Genomic DNA, 23,246 nt, shown 5'->3' on the forward strand with positions numbered 1-23,246 from the left:
CACCCCGCCGCCGCCATGGCGGGCGCCGCGCAACCTCCTCCGCTTCCCGATCGGCCCGGCTCTGCGCCGGCGGCCGCAAGCGGTTCCGGTTCAGGGGGCGCGGCCGTTAGGGATGCGGAGACGCGGGGGCGAAAGCAGGCGGCGGGGGCGAAAGCAGGCGGCGGGGACGCGAGCGGCCGTGGGCGACCGGAACGCGGGCGGCGGGGAGGCGCGGCGCTGGGCCCGGGCGTGGGCGGCCCGGGGGACGCTGGGGCCCGGCCCCGCCCCCCGCGCCCTCCGCGCGCCCTCCGCGCGCCCGCCCACCTGCTGGCCCGGTCCCGCCCCGCTCCCCGCCCACCCGCGGGCCGCCCCGCCCTCCGCGGGCTCGGCGCCCCGCCCACCCGGCCTCGCCCCACCCTCTGCCCTGGAAGCGGATGCGGAGGAGGGGGTGGCCTCCCGCGCGCGCGTGCGCGCCGCCGGTGCAGTGGTGTCGCGAGGAACCGGCGCAGGGACGAGAGGTGCGTGCGGCGCCTGGGCCGCTGGCAGCGGCGGACGGTAGTCGGGGTGGAGGGAGGGGATTTTTTTTTCTCCTCCTTTAAACTCTCAGAGGTTAGAGTTAATGGGCAGGGTTGGGGCGCTCTCCCGTCCTGAGCCGCCCGTCGTCTGCCCAGAATGCACCTTGGGCCGGGGCGGCGCCGCGCTCCCCGCAGGTTTATCGTCAGGTGCCCCAGGCTCTCCTGTTCACCCCACCACGCAGTCGGCTGTGGGTGCGAGAACTTTGCAGGGTGGTCCCCATCCTGCCACCCACCCACACACACATGGCAGCACTGCCCCCTCGCCTCTCGGAAGGACAAAATAAGGCAGCTGAAACAACCCTTCCCCCCTTTTCTAAATGGCCGGGGAAGGCATCCTGAGACCGGGGACAGAATGCTTTAGCGGGTGGAACCTGGCGTGACCCCATTCTCCATACGAGGAAACTGAGGCCCAGAAACACGACGTGTCGACGCAGGTGCTAACTGGTAACAAAAGGGAGCAAATACTCGGCATCCGCAATGTGTGTACAGCTTGCCAGAGGCACTGTAAACATGATATTGTCTAATTCTGGACGAGTTTACTCTTTTTTAAACTTGTGCTTCCCCTTCTGTCTTTTTGTTAGTCCGTATTTTAAAAGCTCCATGTCTGAAGTGTATTGTTGCCGTGTCTGGAATAAGTGGTGTGTGTCCTTGTTCTGACTTGCCCGGTTGTGCCGTCCCCAGCCCACCCGCGTCTCTAACGCGACTGTAGTAACGGGATTGAAGGGCGGCCAAACGTAAGACGATTTACACCCCCTCCCCTTTACCTGTGAGTTTGCAGCTGGTGTCGTCTCATCTCTCACTCTTTTTTGTGTATGCCTGAGTGGCCTCTTCCCCGTCTCAGAAAAGATTTGCTAAATAAACTGGGAGCCAGTATACTCTTAGAACCAGGTGAGAGCCAAGAAGACAGAAAATCAGAACAGAGAATGCATTTGTTAGTAGCCCCAGATGCCCCACCCACTGGTCATGAAAACTTTCCCCAAGTAATTAGGAAACAGGTGGATCCTGTGGTTTGGAACTATATCGGTACCAGGAAAGGCAAAGCTTGTTCCCCGGATGGAAATAGAGGTCAAGCCTGTGGGAAAATACCCCTGGTAGAGGCACTGTCTTTTAAAGCCTGAGACCTTGGCAGGGAGGAGGGGTCGCAGATCAAACTGCTGCTCTGCTCACCAAATTCCTAAAACACAGGCCCACTGAGCCCAGTCAGTCCTATTACAGCACTCGAATTCTCCCATCCAAAAAGCCTTACAGGGATATGTTTTGGCCCCGGTTTGTACAAGACTTACGGGTTATCCACCCCATTCACCCTTTGGTGCCAAACCCATACATACACCCAACTCACCTAAATGCCAGGGGGTGCTCAGTACTTCTCTCTGCTAGACCTCAAGGATGCATGTTCTTTGTCCCCCTTCATCCAGACTCTCAAACCTTTCTGCCTTTGAATGGAGGGAACTTGATACCCTGGAAGCACTTGGACAGTGCTTCCCTGGGGCTTTCTGGAGAGCCCCCATGTCCTTGGAAATGCATTAGCAAAAGAACTTATGGAACTGAGCCTGTAATGTGGAACGCTGTGTTCCAGTATGTTGATGACCTATTAATTGGTGTTCAGCCACTAAATCGTGTCTGACTCTTTGCATCCCCATGGACTGCAGCACACCAGGCTCCCCTGTCCTTCACCATCTCCCAGAGTTTGCTGAAACTCATGTCCGACCATTAATAAGTTGTGAGATAAGGCAAGATTCAGATCAGAATACTGTTAAGGTCCCAAGTTTCCTGGCAGAAAGGGGATATAAAGTCTCCTCAACAAAGCCTGAGCTTTTACAACAGGTTCAATGTTTAGGGTTTGTTTTGACCCCCTGGCCATAGATCAGAAAACAGCAGTTTGTGCATTACCACCTCCAGCCACAAAGAGACAACTCTGAGGCTTTCTCGGAATGTCTGGGTTCTGCTGTATCTGGATTCCAGGCATGGCCTTATGTATGAAGCTCTGAAGGGAGAAAGGGAACCCTTTCAGTGGAGTAGGGAGCACCAATAGCACTTTGAGACTCTAAAGACTGAGTTGAGCAAAGCACTAGCACTGGGGCTTCCAAATTTAGACAAACCCTTCACCCTATCCATGAGAGGGCAAGGATGGCACTAGGAGTCCTGACCCAAAAATTGGAAGCAGATCGACGGCCAGTGGCTTACTTTTCAGAACAGTTTTACTCAGTAGCCTTGGGATGCCCCAGCTGCCTTCGGGCTTAGCAGCATGGCCCTACTGGTCAGTGAGGCTTACAAGCTCACCCTGGGACAACATCTACGTGAATTAACCCTTCATCAAGTGCAATCTGTGTTAGAAGCCAAAGGATACCATTGGTGAACAGAGGAAGGTTAGCAAAATACCAGGCTCTTCTAATGGACGCCCCTGATATTACTTTAAAGGTGTGCCAAGCCTTAAACCCAACACTTCTCCCAGCTGTTGAAAATGGAAATTCATTGCATCAGTGTACAGAGACAGTAAAACAGACTTATTCTGTCAGATCCAGTCTTCTGGATGAACCCCATGACAACCCTGAGGCTGAACGGTTCATTGACGGGAGTAGTTTATAGAGATGGGAATCCAAATGGCAGGCTGCTATAGTTAGCACTTCCCTGGTGGCTCAGATGATGAAGAGTCCACCTGCAATGCTGGAGACCTGGGTTCAGTCCCTGGGTCGGGAAGATCCCCTGGAGGAAGGCAAGGCAACCCGCTCTAGTATTCTTGCCTAGATATCCCCAGGGACAGAGGAGCCTGGCAGGCTACAGTCCATGTGGTCATCATGGGTTGGACACGACTTTGAGACTAAGCACAGCACACATAGTTAGCTTATATAAAATCGCCGAAGCCAAGGCCCCAGCACCCAGACTTCAGCCCAGAAAAATATTTTTACTGATTCTAAATATGGATTCCATGTGATATGTACACACTCATGCTGCCATTTGGAGAGAGACAGGAACTGCTAGAGATTCTGCCATAAAACATGAAGATTTAATCTTGGCTCTTTTAGAAGCAGTGCAGTTCCTGACCCAGGCAGCAGTAATTCCCTGTAATGGCCATCAGAAGGACAGGTCCTTTATAACCCAAAGAAAGAACAAAGCTGATCAAGTCCCTAAACACACAGTGCAGTTGCAGAGCATGACCAAATCATGGCCCTAGTGACTGTCTCCCCACCCTGAACTGGCCTGCCTTCCCCAGTATCCCCCACAGGAACAAGAAGATGCTGAAAAATGGGGCTATAAGAAAGCTAGAACAAGCTGGTATAGAAAGGATGACAAGTTTCTTATCCCTGGAGCCTAACAATGAAGGCTTATTCGGGTTCATATGATGCCACCACCTGTGGGAGGAGTGCACTATGGAACTTGATACTAAGGACTTTTTCAGTAAAGGGCCTTAAAGGAACAATGAAGCAAGTGACCCTTGCTTGTATCCCTGTAATAATCTGCAAGCCCATGCAATCCCTGGTTCATTACTCAAGCCAGTTCAGCACCGATGGACAGACCTAGGGGAAGACTGGCAATTGAACTTCACCCAGATGCCCCCACAATCAGGATAAAAGTATCTTTCTGTGTCCATCAATACTTTTACAGGATGGGGGGAAGCCTTCCCCATTCAATCTGAAAAGGCCACTGAAGTCTGTGAGTCTCTCTTAGAGGAGACAGTTGCTTGGTTTGGACTTCTAAAATCCGTCCAGAGCCATAATGGGCCCTCCTTCTTAGCAAAGGAAGGTCTAACAAACACCTTGGGGATTAGCTATAATCTACACACCTCTTGGCACCTCCAGTCTTCAGGAAAAAGTAGAAAAAAATGAACCATACTTTAAAGAAAACCGTAACAAAACTTTGCCAAGAGACTCATGAGCCCTGGTTCCTCTTACACTCCTGAGGGTGAACACAGCCCCCAGGGTATCCTGAAGTTTAGCCCATTTGACATGACCTAGCAGAGGCTCTTCCTTACCACCGGTGTGAGGAATTGAGCCAGTGCCTACAATGTACTGTTAACTTGGACCAAGTTCACAAAGCAGCCTTGGCTAGTGCCCACAAGGCACCACCAATGCTCACTAGGGATACAACAGAGGGGGCAGCTTTTTTATGAGTTAAGTTTGGGGACCAAGTTCTTAAAACTTGGAAGGAAGGAATCCCCTGAAGATCAGCTACCAAAATGGAAGGGCCTCTATGGAGTAATCTTAGCCACCCTCACTGCCAGTGAACTACAAGGAATACCTAGTTAGTTACATTTAACTAGATTAAATCTCTTGCCTCCAAAAACCCCACAGGCTACAACGGAAGAACATACCTGTGAGCCAGTTGCAGACCTGAGATACTTATGCAGAAGAAAAGCACCGCTAACAGATGAGTAAAGAGTGATGCATTAGGCTGGACTTCTGGGTGCTAATTTTGTCATTGCATTTTCGCTCACATCCACCTGGTTTGCTCAGCCACCCCCATCGGATAAGCAGCTTTTTTGGACCCTCGGCATCTAGAAGACCAGAACCAATGACAGGATGGGAAACATGGACCCTTCTCCTGGCCCTTCTCCTAAGGAGGGGTTGGGGACAGAACAACGAGGAGAGGGGAGCCTGGAGAGAAAACTCAGTCGTCAACTTCTCCAGCATTTTGGCCTCAGGAAATAATCTCTCCAGTTGGACCTGTCATCCCCACCCACAAGAGGGGGTTCCTCAGCTCCAGATTGTGCCTGTAGATGAGGATGTCAATCTCACCCTGACTTCTGAACCAGTTAGGAACACGCTGCTTCTAATAGTGGATCTTGAAGATCATGAGGAAATGGGGTGTGTAGAGCTTACAGACCCTTGGAACCAAACGGGTCTCTGGATTAAGCGGCCCTTTCTCTGCACAGGGCAAGGAAAACCCTGTTGCCCCTGCCAGACAGATGCCTGCCTTATCGATGCGGGAAGCTCACTGTCTATTTATCCAATGTCATTTTCCACGTTAAGCTCCTCCTGCACCCCTAACCAGACTCACTGGTGTGTGGACTCATCTCTGCTCTCCCCAGGCACCCAGCCCAACACATCTTGTACGCACTGGAAAGGAACAGCAGCCCCGGCCTGGAGGCTCGCCTATCAGACCCCTTCTGCTTTCAGCGATGAGGAGGAAATAGAGGAAAACTCAGAACTAGATGGGGGACCGCTAGACGGAGGGCCTTTGTCCCCTAGGTGCAGTAATGCCCCTCGCTGGGGTGCCCTTTTACGTCGATGGTTTAATTCTACTTCACCCCGCCAAGCTTGTACCCCTGCCGGATATCTATTCCTCTGTGGTCCACCGCAGAATAAACTACCCTTTGAAGGGAGCCCAAATTCCTCCTTCTCCTGGCCTCTCCGAGCAGTGGCCTACCCATGCCTAGACAATGTTCACTTCCGAGGAGAATGCACTTTGGGCCGATTGGGCGCTAAAGGGCTAAGCACCACTGCATATAATAGTGCCACCTCTCAAAACAGACATAACTGGGCACTCAGATTAGTCTTGGCAGGGATTGGGGCGGCCATAGGTCTGGCTGCCCCTTGGGGAGTTTTGCCTATCATGAAACAATCTTAAGAATCCTCACACAGGCCATAGAAAACCTGGTCTCAGAAAACAGTGATGAGAATTCCCCAGTGGTCCAGTGGTCAGGACTCCATGCTTTCACTGCCAAGGGTGCAGGTTCAATCCCTGGTCAGGGAACTAAGATCCTGCAAGATATGCCTGGTGCAGCCAAAAAAACAACTGGTGATGCCTTTAAGAGGTCTCCAAGAGTCCCCAGATCCTTAGCCAATGTTGTGTTTGACAATAACCCTGGATCATCTGGATGAACAAGGGGGTATCTATGCCGTGATCAACAACACTTGTAGAACATGCATCAACAACTCAGAGGAAGTTGAAGTAGATACTCAGGAAATTTATGAACAAGTTAAATGGCTACATGGGTTCAGCTACCCCACTGCCCAAACTATATGGGACTTAAAGGTTTCATCCTGTTACATTCCTTGGTTCCTGCCTCTCCTGGGCCCTCTAGTGGCCGTAGTTCTTCTGTCATTATTCAGAGCCTGCCTGTTTAATATTTAGTTAGATTTGTGTCTTCCATGCTTCAGCAGTTCCAAGTGAGGCTCCTGATGGCCTAAGGATTTAAACCCTGGAAGGTTTAAACCCAAGGATTTAAGTCCTAGAAGGTTTAAACCCAAAGATTTAAGTCCTAGAAGGTGACCCTGGTCCCTATAGGTCTTTGGAACAGTCAGCAAAGGACTTCTGCACCTCTCGGCTAGGCTAGGGTCTCAGCAGGAAGAAGCTCCAGAAGAAGAGACATTTGGCTCCTTGACCCTTCAGAACAAAGGGTGTAGAACCCCTCAAAGGAAAATGAGGTCATCTGGGAGCTTGAGTCATCTGCTAGGACACTTGCCCCTGGACAGCACCTCCTTGAACAGGAAGCTGGCATCCGTAGACTGACCAAGGGGTGAAGCTTCCTTAAACAACATGGTGCTGAAGGCCATAAGTTAACCACAAGTGGTTGAAAGCAACCTCACGCCTGTGCAGCAGGGCGATGTTGACCACTACACACCCTTCCTGGTGGCGGTAGTTGGCAAGTCTGCCATTTTGAAGTGCTAATGCAGAAAGCAAAAAACTGCACAATTCATGCGTATGGCACCGCCAAGGAGGATGGACAGACCACCTGAGCCATGCCCCCTGCCTGGACTGCAGATCTATTCCCACCATCACCCCATCTAAGGACCCAGGGAGCTTTTTGTGAAGGAGCAGGTGGGCAAGGCCACCTGATTCTTGCCTTTGTTCCCTTGTGCTGCAGTGTGAGCCCCCATAAAACCTTGTTGGAAATTCTCATCTGGCCTCTTGTCAATGTCTAATGATTAAAGAGTCCAAGGCCCCAGGTCTGTAGCACTGGGAAAATGAATGACAGCAAAGTGCTAACGCCAAGATGAGGAGGGAAAGTTCTAAAGAACTGCAGTCGCATAGAGGTGCGGAGGTAGCGACAGGATGAAATGACTTCTCTTTATTAAGGCAGTTCCGACCTTTTGCTTCCCAGGCAAGTTTGGCTGGAATGTAACTGCAAGTCAGTGAATATCCAGATTTTCTGGGCTACGGTGCACGGTTACTATGTGATCTGCTCCAGCTGCTGGTTTGTGGTGTGGGTGCTGTGCAAAAGGAAGCGTGCAGTCATTCAACCCTGTGTGTGCGGCATGTCTGTGCAGACGCATGGACTTTTTATTTAATCGTAACAGTTAACATATTTATATTAACGATGTGGGCTGAAGGGCTTACAAGGAGACACAATGGCACATAGGAGACAGCATGACTTCTGCAAGCTTTCCATGCTGAAGGGTCATTGGCAGAAGAGAATGGCAGTGTCAACTGAGAATACCATCTGGGGGAGCACTCAGACATGACCAGGGGACAAGGTGTCCACAGGCTATTGCCCAGTGATGGACAGCTGCTGGTCTACAGCGACTTTTCTGCACTACCCGCCCCCATCCCACCTCCTCCTCTAATGTTCCTGCCATATTCCCCTTAACAATGCATCTGCGGGGCTTATTCAGGATATGACTGGGTCCACAGGCCTGGAAAGGAAAGATAAGTACGAAGGCCTCATCAGTAATTTTCCAGAGTGCCAAACCCCACCCACCAAAACATCACAGGCACATGAAAATCCTCAAGACAGAAATGACTCCGGCTTGACACGTGGTGAGGGTTCCAGGAAAGGCCACAGAAGCAGTGTGATGCCAAGATGATGAAAGGCATCTCTTATTGAACGCCTGATGCATACTAAGTTGGTTGTTTGCTGCTGCTGGTGCTAAGTCGCTTCAGTCGTGTCCGACTCTGTGTGACCCCATAGACGGCAGCCCACCAGGCTCCACCATCCCTGGGATTCTCCAGGCAAGAACACTGGAGTGGGTTGCCATTGCCTTCTCTGAAATTGGTTGTTTATATATATATGAAACCAAGCCTGTGCTTTTATCCTCCATTTTACAAATAAAAACACTAATTCTGATCATTAAATCTGTGGAAGGTCACACTACTGAGAAATGGCCAAAGTGGGGATCTTGTGTGCAAGATCACCCTTCTGCCCCACCTCCAGGAATCACTGAACAGGAGGAGCTCAGGAAAGCAGATTGGAATAATGAGAGAGGATTCTGCAGATGTTTCGAGTGGAAAAGAGACCCATTCTAGTGAGCCTTGCTTCTCTCCTTTCCTCTTTTTGAAGTGGTTTAGGAATGACTGCTTAGGACTAGTTCTAGACTTGAAGAGAGGGGGGCCTTGTTACTTCTGTGGAATTCAGCCCTCCTGACCAATGGCAGCAAGGTTGAGAAGCATTATTCAGGAAAAATCCATGCCTTTAGCCCCAGCATCTGCTGTGATGTAGCCCTTGGAAGTCTGAATGCAGGGGTACTTTCTCACATGGATCTGGCTCAGGTGTGGGGCTGGAGGGGGCGAGGGGAGGCAAGCAGTGCAGCCTGAGACCCTGTCCTTGAACACTCAGCCTTCTTAGAAAGCTTCCAGCTGGATCAGCTAACCACACCCTGCTCTGTGAGCAATCAAAAGTACTTGGGAATTTTTTTTCCTTCATCTCCATAATCGCTGTTGAAGGTTTTGGTTGTTGTAGAGAAGCAAATATGAAACTTGGGGGGATGGCTTATTAGTCAGTGCTCTTCAAACTTTTTAGCTATAGAAGCTGGGCACTTTAAAGCAGAATTTTGAAAGGAATCACATTTAAAATGAGCAATATCACTGTCAGCTCAAACAATTTATAAATATCTGCTTATAAAAAGAAACCACCTCAACTGAATCAGGGAGCCATAATTACACAAACCAGTCATTTGCACAACTCCCTGAATCACCTCCTAGAAGACAGAAAACACTGAGCCAAGTTAACCCAGGACGTGGACCTTTGGTCAAAAGAAGGAATATGGCCCCAAGCTCAGGCTAAGTACCTGCTCAGAGTATGTCTGCTCCAACCACCTGGTGGCCAGTTTCCCTGGCAGCCGCTGGCGTTTGTAAGGCGGCTGTGGGATAACCAAAACCCTTTGTTGTGCCACCAGTGCTCTTCCGGTCACTTTATTTTCCAGTGACCCCTCCTCCTCCAAAATAGGCCCCTGGAAAATATGATGGTGACCAGCTACAGGGGAAGTAATGACTCTGATAGCAACTTAACCTGGACCAATGTAAAGTGCTTCATTTATGCGTAGAACAAAGCTCCAAGGTTATTTTCTCTACCATTGAGGCGAGTTAGGAAGTAAGGGAGCCCACTCCACCTTGCGATTCATTGTAAGTATACATCCTAAACTGCACTTGTTTGCAGAATGTTCTAGAATACTTTAATGCCTTGAACTGTTTGTAAGCAACGAGTGGTAACTTAGGTTTAAAGATACAACTAGTGAATAAGGGAACTTAAGAGTTGAAAAAGAAAATGTGGCCAAGATTCATTCCCTACCAATCCAGTTAATTTTTTAAAAGCCTTAAATAACATAAGCAATCTCAGTAGTCTTATATTTTAGTGATTTTCTGAAATGTTCACTGAAGTGTCAAATGTACATGCAAAAGCCATTGCTTCATTGCCTGTGAAACATGAATACCTTCACCTAGAAAGAAATCATCAGTCCAGCCAAGGATTATTGGTTAGTATGGAATCTGTACTGAATAGAAGTCTCAGTGCCAGCCACCGAAAATCTAGTGTCTCTAAAAAAGACCTTTCAAAAGCCAAGTCACCTTAATTTCAGGCCACCTCCTAATATTGCTGAGGAAACCAGGGTACTAACCTGCAATTTTGACTGAGTTTGCTACCCTCCAGGCTTCACAGCCCACTGCCCACTAAGACATAACACATTTGTTAGAAACAAAAGCTTTTTCTAGGAAGGAGAAGATGTTTAGCACTGGAAAATAACAGGACCAAGGCTCACCTGGTGGCAGAAAGCTCCGGGGCAGGGAATTCCAGTCCCAGTTCAGCTCCTGACATGATGTGACTAAAGGGACGTTGGGCTCACCACCCAGTGAATTGACAACACAGCCGACTTCACAAAGGGGCCAGGATGTGGGGCAGACAAAGGACAGCACTTTTCCCATTTCAAGATGGGAAAACATTAAAAAGAAAAAAAGTAGGCACGCACAACCTCATGTGAGATGTCCCCACACACCTCTGCCGTTTTAACTATCAGGGCATGGTGTTCAGTCATGTCCAACTCTGCGAGTCCATGGACTATATATAGCCCGCCAGGCTCCTCTGCCCATGGAATTTTCCAGGCAAGAATACTGGAGAGGGTTGCCATTTCCTACTCCAGGGGATCTTCCCAACCCAGGGATCAAACCCACATCTATATCGCCTGCTTTGGCAGGTGGATTGTTTTCCCACTGTGCCACCTGGGAAGCCCATTAACCATCAGTGACTTATTCAGTCTCAGTCACAGTACCTCTGTTCAGGTTACTCTGGATTCCCTAACCTTGACTTTGACCTCTGATGGTGAGCCCTGATTAAGCTTTCCAACAACCATTTCATCTGCCTCCCAGCTCACCCTGCATCCCCAGGACCCCAGGCCTGGCTTGCCCAGGATAAAGGGCACACCTCTCTGACTACCCCCTCTTCCCACATGCAGCCCACACACTGTAATAATGTCCCTTGTGTGTCATAACTAGGTCGTGACCCTTCTCAGGCCGTATGTCACCTCCTCACTTCTCTCAGACTCCTAGTGCTCTGTACATAAGAGTTCAATATACACCCCCAAATGGTCACTATCTGTTAGACCTGTCGTTCTCCAATGGTATGGAGAATGTTTTCCCGACTCAACGGATTAGTGCTTTCCTTAATCAATAAACATTTCGCTACCATACAAACACCATTAGCTGAAAATATCATTCTGGCTTAGTGCATGTCCTTATTACATCATGATTTAAATTTGAAAAGGCCCCTGAGATGTGGGTTTGATTCTTGGGTCAAGAAGATCCCCTGGAGGAGGAGGGCAACCCACTCAGTATTCTTGCCCCAGAATCCCATGCACAGAGGAGCCGGGCAGGCTCAGTCGTGTCCGACTCTTTGCAACCCCATGGACTGTAGCCCACCAGGCTCCTCAGTCCATGGAATTTTCCAGACAAGAATACTGGAGTGGGTTGCCATTTCCTTCCCCAGGGGATCTTCCCAACCCAGGGATCACACCCAGGTCTCCCGCCCCGCAGGCAGACACTTTAACCGCTGAGCCACCAGGGAATGCCTCTGTATGATCATTACACATGGCAACAGCATTGTCTCACTGATGCGGCATTATAGGAAGGGGTCCAGGCCATCTAAGTGAACTTCCTGGGTAAGTGAAAAGATCTCCTTAAGGAGCCTTTGAAAAGTTTCACCATTTTTGATAGCACTCTTCATTTCAGAAATCATAATATAATCAAATGCTTCAGTACTTACATATTTATCAGTGGCTGTTTTTCTAAAATATATATAGATGTCTGCTTCTTTGTAAATGGGAAATCAGACATAATTTGTTTTTCATTACATTCCAAAGCATCATTAAATATACATTATTGAATATTGTAATAATCCAGTGCTAGTTTTGCTTCTTAGAATTCGTCTCAGCCAGATGACACACTATTATTTCACCTGCTGGTCCCTTCTAATTCACTGCTTCTGATCCACAGGCTTCCCAGGTGGCTCAGTGGTAGAGAATCCACCTGCCAGTGCAGGAGATGTGGGTTTGATTCCTGGGTCCAGAAGATCCCCTGGAGGAGGAGGGCAACCCACTCAGTATTCTTGCCCCAGAATCCCATGCACAGAGGAGCCTGGCAGGCTACAGTACAGAGGGTCGCAAAAGTCAAACACGACTTAGTGACTAAATAAGCAATCTCCTCCAGACCAGCACACCAGGAAATCAAACTCAGGAGTAAGAAACGTGTTTGTGCACTGCTGGTAGGAATGTAAACTGGTGCAGCTGCTATATAAACTAGTATGGTGGTGCTGGTTTAGTCGCTAAGTTGTGTCCGACTCTTGCAACCTCATGGACTGTATCCTGCCAGACCCCTCTTGTCCATGGGATTCTCCAAGCAAGAATACTAGAGTGGGTTGCCATTTCCTTCTCCAGGGGAATTCCACCAAAATAAAAATAGAATTATTGTATGATTGAGCAATCCCACTTCTGAGTATACTCCCCCCCCCCCCCCAAATTTGAAGGCAGGGTTTCAAAAAGATTTTTGTACATTCGTGTTCACAGCAGCAGCGTCTACAATAGCCAAAAGGTGGAAGCAACCTAAGGGTCCGTCAACAGGTGAGTGGATAAACAAAATGTGGTGTATACCTACAGTGGAATATTTCCCAGCCTTACAAAGGCTGAATTTCCCCTTGAGAATCTCTATGTTGTCCTGGGCCTAGTGAGTTTTCTTCCGTCTCAGGCTTTCCCCACCAGGCCATGACCTCTTCATGTCATGACCGACAGCTCACCCTGGTCCCTCCCTCTCTCAGTTCCTAGGAGGGTGAAAAGAAGAGAGAAGGAAATTGAGTAGGGGAAGATGGGGTGCAGGGGAAAACCATCTTGAGTGGACTAGCAAGGGAGACCTAACAGCCCCTCATCCCCTCTTTTGTGCTAGGCAGTGGGCACATGAACAGGTATATATTATGACACAATCTTATAAATGAGTGAAATTGAGGTCCGTTTCCAAAAGGTGAAATTAAGTGAAAAGAAACAAGGGCACTGCTGTGTGTTCATTATTCTCAGATTAACTCTTTCCTAATTTTTCTCAGGGGGAGCAGCAGGTAGGGAGGGGCTGTTAAAAAAAGGAAGAAAGTAAATTTTGACGTATGCTACATATGAACCAACCTTGACATTGTGCCAAGTGAAATAAGCCAGTCACAAAAAGACAAGTATTTTAAGATTCTACTTATATATGTGAGGCACCTGGGAAATCAAATCATAGGTACAGTGGGAGCACAGAGTCCTAACTTTAGGACCACCAGGGAATTCCCATTATGATTAAAATTTTAATTTTGATCTCATCAACATCTGGGTGTATCTGCTTAGTTTTTCTTTCTGTTACAGATTAAGGAATGGAATGGGAGAGACTGAATGTACACAAACCCAATGGCCAGACCATCAGAGCAATAGGCTGACCCACGGACCTGCAGCCACCTGCCCGGGAGACCAACCCCTTATCTATAGTAACCAGCCCAAGAAGCCAGCCTCCTTTAAATCAAACTTACAGGAAGCAAGATTGCTGTCTCTAGCAACAAGCCAGGAAGCTAAATAGTAACTTCTGTAACAATTGGCCTCAGATGGCTAGGGCTTGATTAATAACTGACACACCTTCCTAATTTTGCCCCTCCTTCCAATTTAAAGCCAACCAGAGACAGTCAAATCTGACCCCCAAGAAATCACGTAAGATCCCCGGTTCTAGGTTTTCCACCCTCAGCTGCCCCCTGCCACCAGCCTCTGGTCAGGCACACCTGAAACCTCCCTTTCTCCATCTTACAAAGTTTTCCCACTCCTTGCCCACCTTTGAGTCTCCACCGAAACACCAGTGATGGTGGCTGGCCCCCTTACTGTCGCAAACTCGGAATAATGGCGTTTCCTTTTCTCATTTTGTTCGTTGTTCTTTATTTCTGCAGATGTCTAGTTTCTGCTGTGTAATGGCAAAACACTATTCAACTTTCTGCAACACTTAACTGCAAAAACATAACTGTTACAACCCCAGTTTCCTAGCAAGTTCTTTCATTATTACAGTGCTAAAAATTTTAACAGTGGGCAGTCATTTGGAAAAATTCTTTTAGAACAGTTCTTTTGCCACTTAGACTCTTCTATGATACTTCAGCCACTGAGAAACAGAGAACATCTGTTTGTTCTGTTTGTTCTAGTGTTTGTGGATGGCTGGAGTGGCCCCAACAGATGACCTCCGAATAGCAGGGATATTTGTCCATCTCGCTTGAGAATGTACATGTGTTACTGAGTCCAAGCTTGTACTGCTCACTGCATGACAGACTAGTACGTCAAGAGATGAGCTGCTGGGGCGAGGAAAAGCAACTTTAAGAGGAAAGCCAGAAGCCTGAAAAAAATAACGGATGTGTTCCAAATAAGCAGCTTGTCTGGAGTTAGCATTCAGGCTTCTTTTATACTAACAGGGGAGGGCGTAAAGTCAGACATTTCCTGTTTCCGGTCAGCCTTCGGAAGGGATGTGTTAATTTCTTTCTCCCTGAAGTCTTTCAGAGGTGGGCCTGGTCAGGATGTTTCCTGGGAGCTAAACAAAGGTATTTTAGCTTAATACTCATTACCTGGGAGGCAGGGTTCCCAGAGATGGGCCATTATGTATGATTTAAGTTTATAGGCAATATCCCTTCAGTGATTAACTTGTAATAAAATTAAAGGTAGGACGCATTTCTGTTTGCTTGGATCTGAATAACTACTGGCTAAACATCAGGTGTTAGAAAGTACTTGATAAAGCTGGCTTCACTGTCATGCTGAAAAATCGTAATGGATATTATTTTTTAATTAGGTGATGTCCTTCTCTCCCTGTACCTCCATGTACATGACCTCCCTATGCCCTGTTGGTAGCATCTGTTTGTTTCAGGCAGAATTATGATTCTTCTAGAAGACAAAGAAAACATGTTATGTTTGTGCTGTCTAGCCTTTGCTATCGAGAATTTTTAAGATCACAAACTTGCAAATCAGGCTTTCAAAAGAGAAAGGACTTTCTAAATCCCAAATGTTCTGTCCTTGTATTTCCAGGGGCAAACCCAGGCTGGCTGGTACATTGTTACAAGAGCTTGGTTTTTAACACTAATGATCTTGTGGGAAAATGCAAGGGTAAAACAGAAGTTTACTTTAAACCAGAGTGCCAGGGAGTCCCTTGAAACAGGAAACGAAAATAGAAAAATCCCATCTCTTCCAGGTCTGGGGAGAGGAAGCACCAGCAAAATGAACTGGTTCGCCCTCCAGTCAGAGGACTGCCGGGAAGGTAACATCCCAGTGGTGGAGAGAATGGAGCCTGGCGATGTCCTACAGTGCTTTCCTGGTATTTGGTTCTGGTTTGCAGTTTTAGGTTTGGTGCGTTACATCACCAGTCTTAGGGCTTGTCATCTGGGTATTTCCTGTGAGTCTGCACCTTCTCCCTTCTCTTCCCCATCTCCACTCATGGCAAATGGGAAATGTTTAACACAAAGCATACTTTTGTTGAAAAGCATAGGTTGCTTGGTACCTTTTTTAATTGGATACGTTAATTATGTTTTGAGGAAGTTAAAAGAAAAACCCATCTCTTTCAGAACAGTGATTCTCAAATAGGGTTCATTTTGACGTGCCTTTGAGACTAAGCGGACCCGGGGAATGGGCTGTTAATTTCTGTGTAACCATTTGGCTCCATCTAGTGGACTGCAAGGAGATCCAACCAGTCCATTCTAAAGGAGATCAACCCTGGGATTTCTTTGGAAGGACTGATGCTAAAGCTGAAACTCCAATACTTTGGCCACCTCATGCAAAAAGTTGACTCATTGGAAAAGACTCTGATGCTGGGAGGGATTGGGGGCAGGAGGAGAAGGGGACGACCGAGGGTGAGATGGCTGGATGGCATCACCGAGTCGATGGACATGAGTTTGGGTGAACTCCAGGATAGACAGGGAGGCCTGGCGTGCTGTGATTCATGGGGTCACAAAGAGTTGGACACAACTGAGCGACTGAACTAAACTGAACTGAGTGGTCAGTTTGGGAATTTTCATAGGCTCTCATCTGTTCTTTAATAATAATATGCAATAGCGTGTGCTTTCCTGTCTTGACTCTGCAATCCCATGGACTGTAGCCCGCCAGATCCTCTGTCCATGGGATTCCCCAGGCAAGAATACTGGCGTGGGTTGCCGTTTCCTCCTCCAGGGGATCATCCTGACCCAGGGATCAAACCCGTCTCTTGTGTCCCCTGCACTGGCAGGCTGATTTTTTACCACTACTGCCACCTTTAAAACTCCTCTTCAAACATAGTCATTTTCTCAGGAAGGTTTAGGGGGGCATAACTGACTAAAATTAAGAGAATATATGCATTTTTAGCAAATATGACAGTCATTTTTTGAAGAATGAGGTTTTTTTTCAAGTGGATAAGAAATCTTTTCTATTTTAAACTTTTTATTTTATACTGAAGTGTAGCCACTTAACAATGTTGTGGTAGTTTCAGGTGCACAGCAAAGGGACTCGGCCATACATACACATGTTATCTATTCTCCCCCAAACTTCCCTTCTATCCAGACTGCCATATAACATTTTTTGAAGAACGACTAAGGTTTGTAATATGATTGACAGGCTTAGCAAATAAAAATACAGGGTACTCAATAAAATTTAAATTTCAGATTAAAAATAGTTTTAGTATAAAATTTAGTAAAATTTTTTTAGTATAAGTATGCTCCAAGTACATTAATCTGGCAATTTATGTATTTCTATCATATTTTGCATCTCATTTAACAAATGAGAATTCTGAGGATCGAAGGCTCAAAAAAATTCAAAGTATTTTTCCCATTTTACTATGGCTTGTCCTTTTTTCTCTAGAAATTTTCCTCTAAGTTTCCAGAAGAAATCAGATCAGAGTCTGATCAGATAACACTTCAGTTTAAGCTCTAAGTATCCTGAGACACCTTTGTTTTAACTTGACCAGGTGGAATGATGGCCATGCAAGGTCCCAGGGGACCCCTCAGCCCCTCCCTGAAGCTTCCCCACCTGGCCCCTCGGGCACACCTGTGGGTTCCAGTCGTTTGTGAGGACACAGGGCAATCTGCTGCAGCTTCTCTCCTGCAACTCCAGACTGTCATCATAAAATACAGGGGGACTTCCCTGGTGGTCCAATGATTAAAACTCTGTGCTTCCACTTTCCACAGCAAGGGGCATGGGTTTGGTCCCTGGTCAGGGAACTAAGATCCCAGAAACTGTGTGGTGGAGCCCCCCCAAAAAATTCTCTCCTAGTTTTGATGAAATCCCAAATTACCAATGATATCTTACCATTCTTTATATCACAGGAAGCAAAATAAAAGCAAGTTAGTTCACTATAAATGGGTATGAACCATCTTAGTGGAGTGGTGGCAATGCTCTAACTTCTAGATTGTGGTAATGTTTACACAGCTAAAAGTCACTGAACTGTACACTTGAACTAGATGAATTGCAGCATGTGAATTCATGCTCAACAAAGTTGCTGCCACGTGCCAAATTCATTGCAGTACATTATATGACCACAGAGTGTCAGCCAAGACAAACGTGAAGGATTTTCCCATAAACCTATCTCCAAAGAGAACAACACCAACCACGCTGACTATGGTTGCCTCTCACCACAGAAGTTCCTGTGTCCTGGGCCTCAGGGGTTTGAAGTTACCAAGCACCAAAGTCAGGTAGCAGGAATAAGGAAATATTTTCAAATATTTGCTTATGCAAATCTACAGTGATCGTAGCTATCAAATCATTTAACCCATGATATTTGCTGAAGCTGAAACTCCAATACTTTGGCTACATGATACAAAGAACTGACTCACTGGAAAATACCCTGATGCTGGGAAAGATTAAAGGCAGGAGGAGAAGGGAACGACAGAGGATGAGATGGTTGGATGGCATCACCGACTCAATGGACATGAGTTTGAGCAAGCTCCAGGGGTTGGTGAAGGATAGGGAAGCCTGGTGTGCTGCAGTCCATGGGGTTGCAAAAAGTTGGACATGACTGAGCAACTGAACTGAACTGATATGCAATTAAGTGAAAAACCTCACACCACAATAATCTTCAATAAGAAAACTAGAAATTCAGTCCTATTGGAAATATTAAAGTCCTTTAAAACTGGTTTTGGACTAGTTATATGTTCTGTTATATAATCTTTAATTTGTATAGCTATTATACATTAAAACTGTAAATTTAAAAGTAGAATTTTTAAAATTTCCATCTAATTATATAAAAATCAATAAAACTATTCAAATAACAAGCTTGATTTTAAAAATCAGATAAAATAATCAATAAAACTTTTCACATAACTAGTTAACATGGAGGGAAACCTTCTAAAAGGAGTATAGTCTCTCTTACTCATGACTCATGTAGTTCTTTGAAGAAGTAAAACCAATAAGTCGGGTTATGGGAAGGTAAGTCTAAGGCATTGAAAACCACAGTGGTTTCTGGGTTGGCAGTACTTTTACTCAGTGCAGCCGTGTTAAGATTGAGCAAGGCAGAGACTTATGAGCTGGAAAATTTTCAGTCACATTTTGAGCATATTCATAAATAACTGTAAATGAAGTAACATTTGTCTAAATAAAGTTTTCAGGTGTCAAAATCTTCACCTACATGATCCAGATCAAAGTAGACACCCCTTCCTTCATTAAGACCAGTTTCAGTTTAAGGCCATTTTGCTCATGAATTCTGTACCACATGTCAGAGATGGATGGATCCACCAAGGTCCTGCAGCCTCCCACTGTTTCAGGGGTCACAAGGGCAAATGGTTTGTCAGAAAACTATGCTTTCTCCAAAAGCTGGTTAAAAATCCAGTTTATAAAAAAAGAGAGGCATTGTGGTAATGGAGTTAAGAGTTCTGAGTATTTCTAATCTCACCATTCCCAGTAACTATCAACACTTAAATAAATCAACCTGAAATCTGGTTTCCTTGTCTATAAAATGAAAGTAGCAAGTTACACCTTTATCACTTCTTTTTAGCTTGAGGATTCTATTCCAGTGTGTAAGTCTGCAGCTTTGATATTCCAACATCTAATCCTAAATCTGTAGTACCATTTTCTCCTGACTGGCTTCATGGATTTTAAACACCAGAGAGAAATGGAGGCATGCTCTCAAACGGATAACCAGCAAGAGCCTCCTGAATAGCACAGGGAACTCTGCTCAGTGTTGTATGGCAGCCTGGATGGGAGGGGAGTTTGGGGGAGTGGATACATGTCCATGTATGGCTGAGTCCCTCTGCTGTGCACATGAAGTTATCACAACAATGTTAATTGGCTACATTCCAATATAAAATAAAAAGTTTTAAAAAGAAATGGATGCATGCTCTTGTTCATCACAACAGGAAGGGTTCGGGTGTTCTTAAGTCTACCCAGTGGGACCACAGAGCTGGCCAGCACATATGCCCTCTGGCCACTTTCTTGCTTTGGGTCTGGGCTCCCTTGCTCCCTGCCAGGTTTGCTCTTGGCCCTGAGCCCTAGCAGTTGTGTGACCTCGGGCAAGTCACTTACCCTCTCCAAGTCTACTTCCTCATCTGCAAGATGGGGATGATGGTAAAAGCACCAATACGGATGAGAATTAGGTGGGATAAGCCCCGTATGGCATGCAGTTTGGTGCCGGACACAGGGACAGCACTCAGTAAATGGCAGCCATTACTTTGGATAACAGCTGTGCGGTTGGAGCCTCCACAGGACTCAGGATGTAACAGAAGAGCCCGTGAAGTGCCAGTGTTGCCACGGGCCCTGCCCCTCTCTCCTTCCAGACCCTTTCTCACTTGTAGCGACGAACATGCTGCCCTTCTCCGCAGGTGTCTTTCCAGAAACCTCTCATCACAGTCCTGAGTATGGCACAGCGATCTGAGGAAACAGGAGGCATCATCCATGAATCTCTTTCCCAAAAAAGAAGCTGGTGACCGCAGCTGCCTCCCGGGTGATGGGAGCCAGGGATGGGAAACAGACTTTGCGCTCTATACCTTTGTATCCTTTGAGTTTTGAATCTCAAATATGTCTTACCTATATTAAAAACTAAAGTTGATTACTGAAAAGTAAAAGGATACAGTTTATTTTTTAAAGGTGACACCTTCCCTCTGGACTGTTGGGGAGCTGAAAGTCGAGCCTCACAGGCTTCCTCATCCCCCACCCCCCACCTCAGGGCTGTGGGCAGAAGCCATGGGGCACAGAGGGGAGGAGGAAGGGTATTAAGCTCAGGCTCTGACTCTTTCTGCACAAAGGTCCAAGGAATTCATAAATTCGGAGCAAGGCTTTATCTCCAAATCTGATTGATGGCCCAGGAGAGATAAAGATCTGGATTAAAAGCAAGAACATGGACTCCCTGGTGGTTCAGTGGTTAAGACTCCACACTCCCAAAGCAAGGGTCACTGGTTCAATCCCTGGTTGGGGAACTAAGATCCCTCGGCCAAACAATAAAAAAAAAAAAAAAAAAAGTAAAAACAAATGGTAATGAAGTGTGTGCAGTGCAACCCACACTGAGCTCTGGTACTGTTTACAAACAGACTTTTTTTTTTAAACAAGGAAATCTGAAAAAACAAAAACCTCTATCTTCCTGAACACTTAAGACTGGCTTAGGAATAAGAAGGGTTGCATTTTATTTAAGCACATACAACCTGCTGTAACAGAGTACAAGGTTGCTTTTGTTTTATTCGTTTTCCATCTTGAATGAGCTTCCCTGGTGGCTCAGATGGTAAAAGTGTCTGCTTGCAATGCGGGAGACCTGGGTTCAATCCCTGGGTGAGGAAGATCCCCTGGAGAAGGAAATGGCAACCCACTCCATGGAGGAGCCTCGTAGGCTACAGTCCATGGTGTTGCAAAGAGTTGGACTGAGCGATTTCACATCTTTGATGGAATTATGTGTTCGTGAAGAGACTTACCTTAAATCTTGTCATAAGTCATCACACAGTACCCTGTGGCAAAATAAATCTTTGAAGTACAAACACTGTGTTAACAATGGTTTGTGTTTAAAAAAATACATTTGGAATTCTGAAATGTATGAATATGAAATGTACTTAGGGGAAAATGGATTTATAAAGAAGCTTACCCACAAAGCATAAAGATTCAACTGTGCCATGCTTGAGTAGCTGGCGTGGGGTTGGGTGTCTCTAGGACCACCTCAGCTGCTGAGAAGCTTGTGAAGTGCTGATAACTCAGCAGGGCTGGCTGAGTTTCTGGGGGAAGCCTGTGCCGCACATGTGCCCAAATCACACCATTATTTTTGGTTGAGGACTAGAAAAGCAGTGTGTTGGTTTCAAGAGTCCTCATATTTTAAAAATGTACTTTAGGCACAAAGGCACAGCCTTACTGGACATAAGAGCTGATGAAGGAAGCAGAGAGGTGAGGCTGCTGATACAAATGGTGCTACTTTGGGTAAGTGCAGAGCTCCTGGCCACACACCCAGCAATGTCCTCCCTCTATTCTTCCATTTTGAGCAATTTCACGTCACAAGCCATGCAGTTAAATCTGACAAGGTGGTGTAATCCTCCAACCTAGGGTCAACGATTTCTATTTCCAATAGTCCAGGTGCAGACACGCTTAGAAGAATACAGTCACAGACACAGTGACAGCTCTGGATTCCACGCAGCACTGCTGCACGAGACAAGCAATGTTCACACAGCTTCCAACTTACCTGTGGCTCCATCCACCAGGAGGCTGCAGGCAGTATCTGCTAATGCTGGGTGGAGAGCTAGCACACTGTGCTAATCTAGCAGCAAAAGACGAGGTTCCAAGGTACAAATCAGATGAGCCAGAATCTGGGGAAGTCCTGTGCGACTCCAGCCTCAAGTCCCACCAAGGTCCCCAACTCCCAGCCAGCTGCAGCCTTGCACATCACCAATATGGGAGACCCCATTAGCTGCCCACACCTGGCTCTTCCGGAATCCAGTTCTACTCAACACCAATTGGCCGTATGCTTCACAGAAGCTGGCTGCCCTCCCAGCCCCAGAGGTTGCATCCTCACTAGGAATCCAGAGCTTTTAACTCCACTCTCCAGGCCAGTGAGCAGCTGCGGAAGGAGGTGACAATGAGCGTCTGGCAGGTGAGACTCAGCAGGTGAGACTCAGCTGGTGAGACCTGCAGAAGGTCTTCTGTGCAGGTTTTCTTTGCTCTGAAGACAGGACAACCAGAAGAGGTGCTGCTGGCTGCCCTCTGGTGCCTGTATCCAGACAACGATACCAGGATTGGGAGACCATCCTACATAGGGAGCCGATGCTCGTGAGGTCGTGTTGAGCCACTGAATCTCCCACTGAATATCTGGGCCTGGTGTCTCGTGAGATGATAACATTTCCTCATGTTTAAACCACTGGGGAAAAGGAGGGGCATTGGCTATCTGGGGGTCCCAAGTAGTCAGATGCAATCTCCTTCCCCTGAAATGACAGAGTGGGGTACACATGTATACGCACAGCCTCTGTCGAACCAAATGGACTCCCCCGCCATGAGTCCTAACTTCACCTCCTCCATCTCCTTGACTCTTCTCCTAAGGAGGGGATGTCTGCTCTGTACCCCATCCGGATACACACACCCCCACCGCTGCATTTCCAGTCACTCCCAAGTCTGCCTCCTTCAGGAAGACCCCATCTGGCTCTGCCCACATCTGCCTCCCATTCTGACCTACTGCACCTCCAGCATCAACTTTTTTACGCCCTGTCTGCCGATCCCTGGGTCACCCTCTCAGTGTCCACACTTCTGAACATACATCTCATTTACACGTACTCTAAGCGACTGAATGAAAGGTTGAGTGATGGAGTGAATGATAACTGCATGAGTACCAAGCACCCTTCTCCTTCACTTGAAACCTGGGGTTTTACTTTCCTCGTTTCTTTCTTATCTTCCTTCCTCACCTTACTTTTCTGTAGAATGAGACAAACATTGAGATAAAAGAGATTCAGAGCTCAGGCTCTGATGGGTGGATTAAGTATTTCTAGAGAAAGCCACAAACGGTGCGCCTCGCCTCCTGGGAGTTACAGATAAAGGATGATGACGTGGGGTGGCACTAAGATGCCACCCAGCGGCCTCCCGTCCTGCACCCCACACT

At 47.0% G+C, this 23,246-nt stretch overlaps 1 protein-coding gene across 2 annotated transcripts; it reads left to right on the forward strand.

Annotated features, from left to right (window-relative positions):
* The first annotated feature begins 430 nt into the window (after positions 1 to 430).
* LOC128058358 (endogenous retrovirus group V member 1 Env polyprotein-like) lies at positions 431 to 20,151 on the forward strand. Of its 2 annotated transcripts, XR_008200453.1 has the most exons (3): positions 431 to 497; positions 15,426 to 15,491; positions 20,011 to 20,151. XR_008200453.1 is itself a non-coding variant. In XM_052650791.1 (2 exons), exon 2 carries the CDS (start codon positions 5,064 to 5,066, stop codon positions 6,117 to 6,119), a length of 1,056 nt encoding a protein of 351 aa, XP_052506751.1. In that variant the 5' UTR covers positions 456 to 497; positions 4,844 to 5,063; the 3' UTR covers positions 6,120 to 8,558. The 2 variants fall into 2 exon arrangements, 1 of the variants encoding a protein (XP_052506751.1); XM_052650791.1 differs by lacking the exons at positions 15,426 to 15,491; positions 20,011 to 20,151 and adding an exon at positions 4,844 to 8,558 and having other exon boundaries at positions 456 to 497.
* The last annotated feature ends 3,095 nt before the right edge of the window (positions 20,152 to 23,246 follow it).

This window comes from Budorcas taxicolor, chromosome 13 (assembly GCF_023091745.1).
Source record: "Budorcas taxicolor isolate Tak-1 chromosome 13, Takin1.1, whole genome shotgun sequence".
In the NCBI taxonomy this organism is placed as follows: Eukaryota; Metazoa; Chordata; class Mammalia; order Artiodactyla; family Bovidae; genus Budorcas; species Budorcas taxicolor.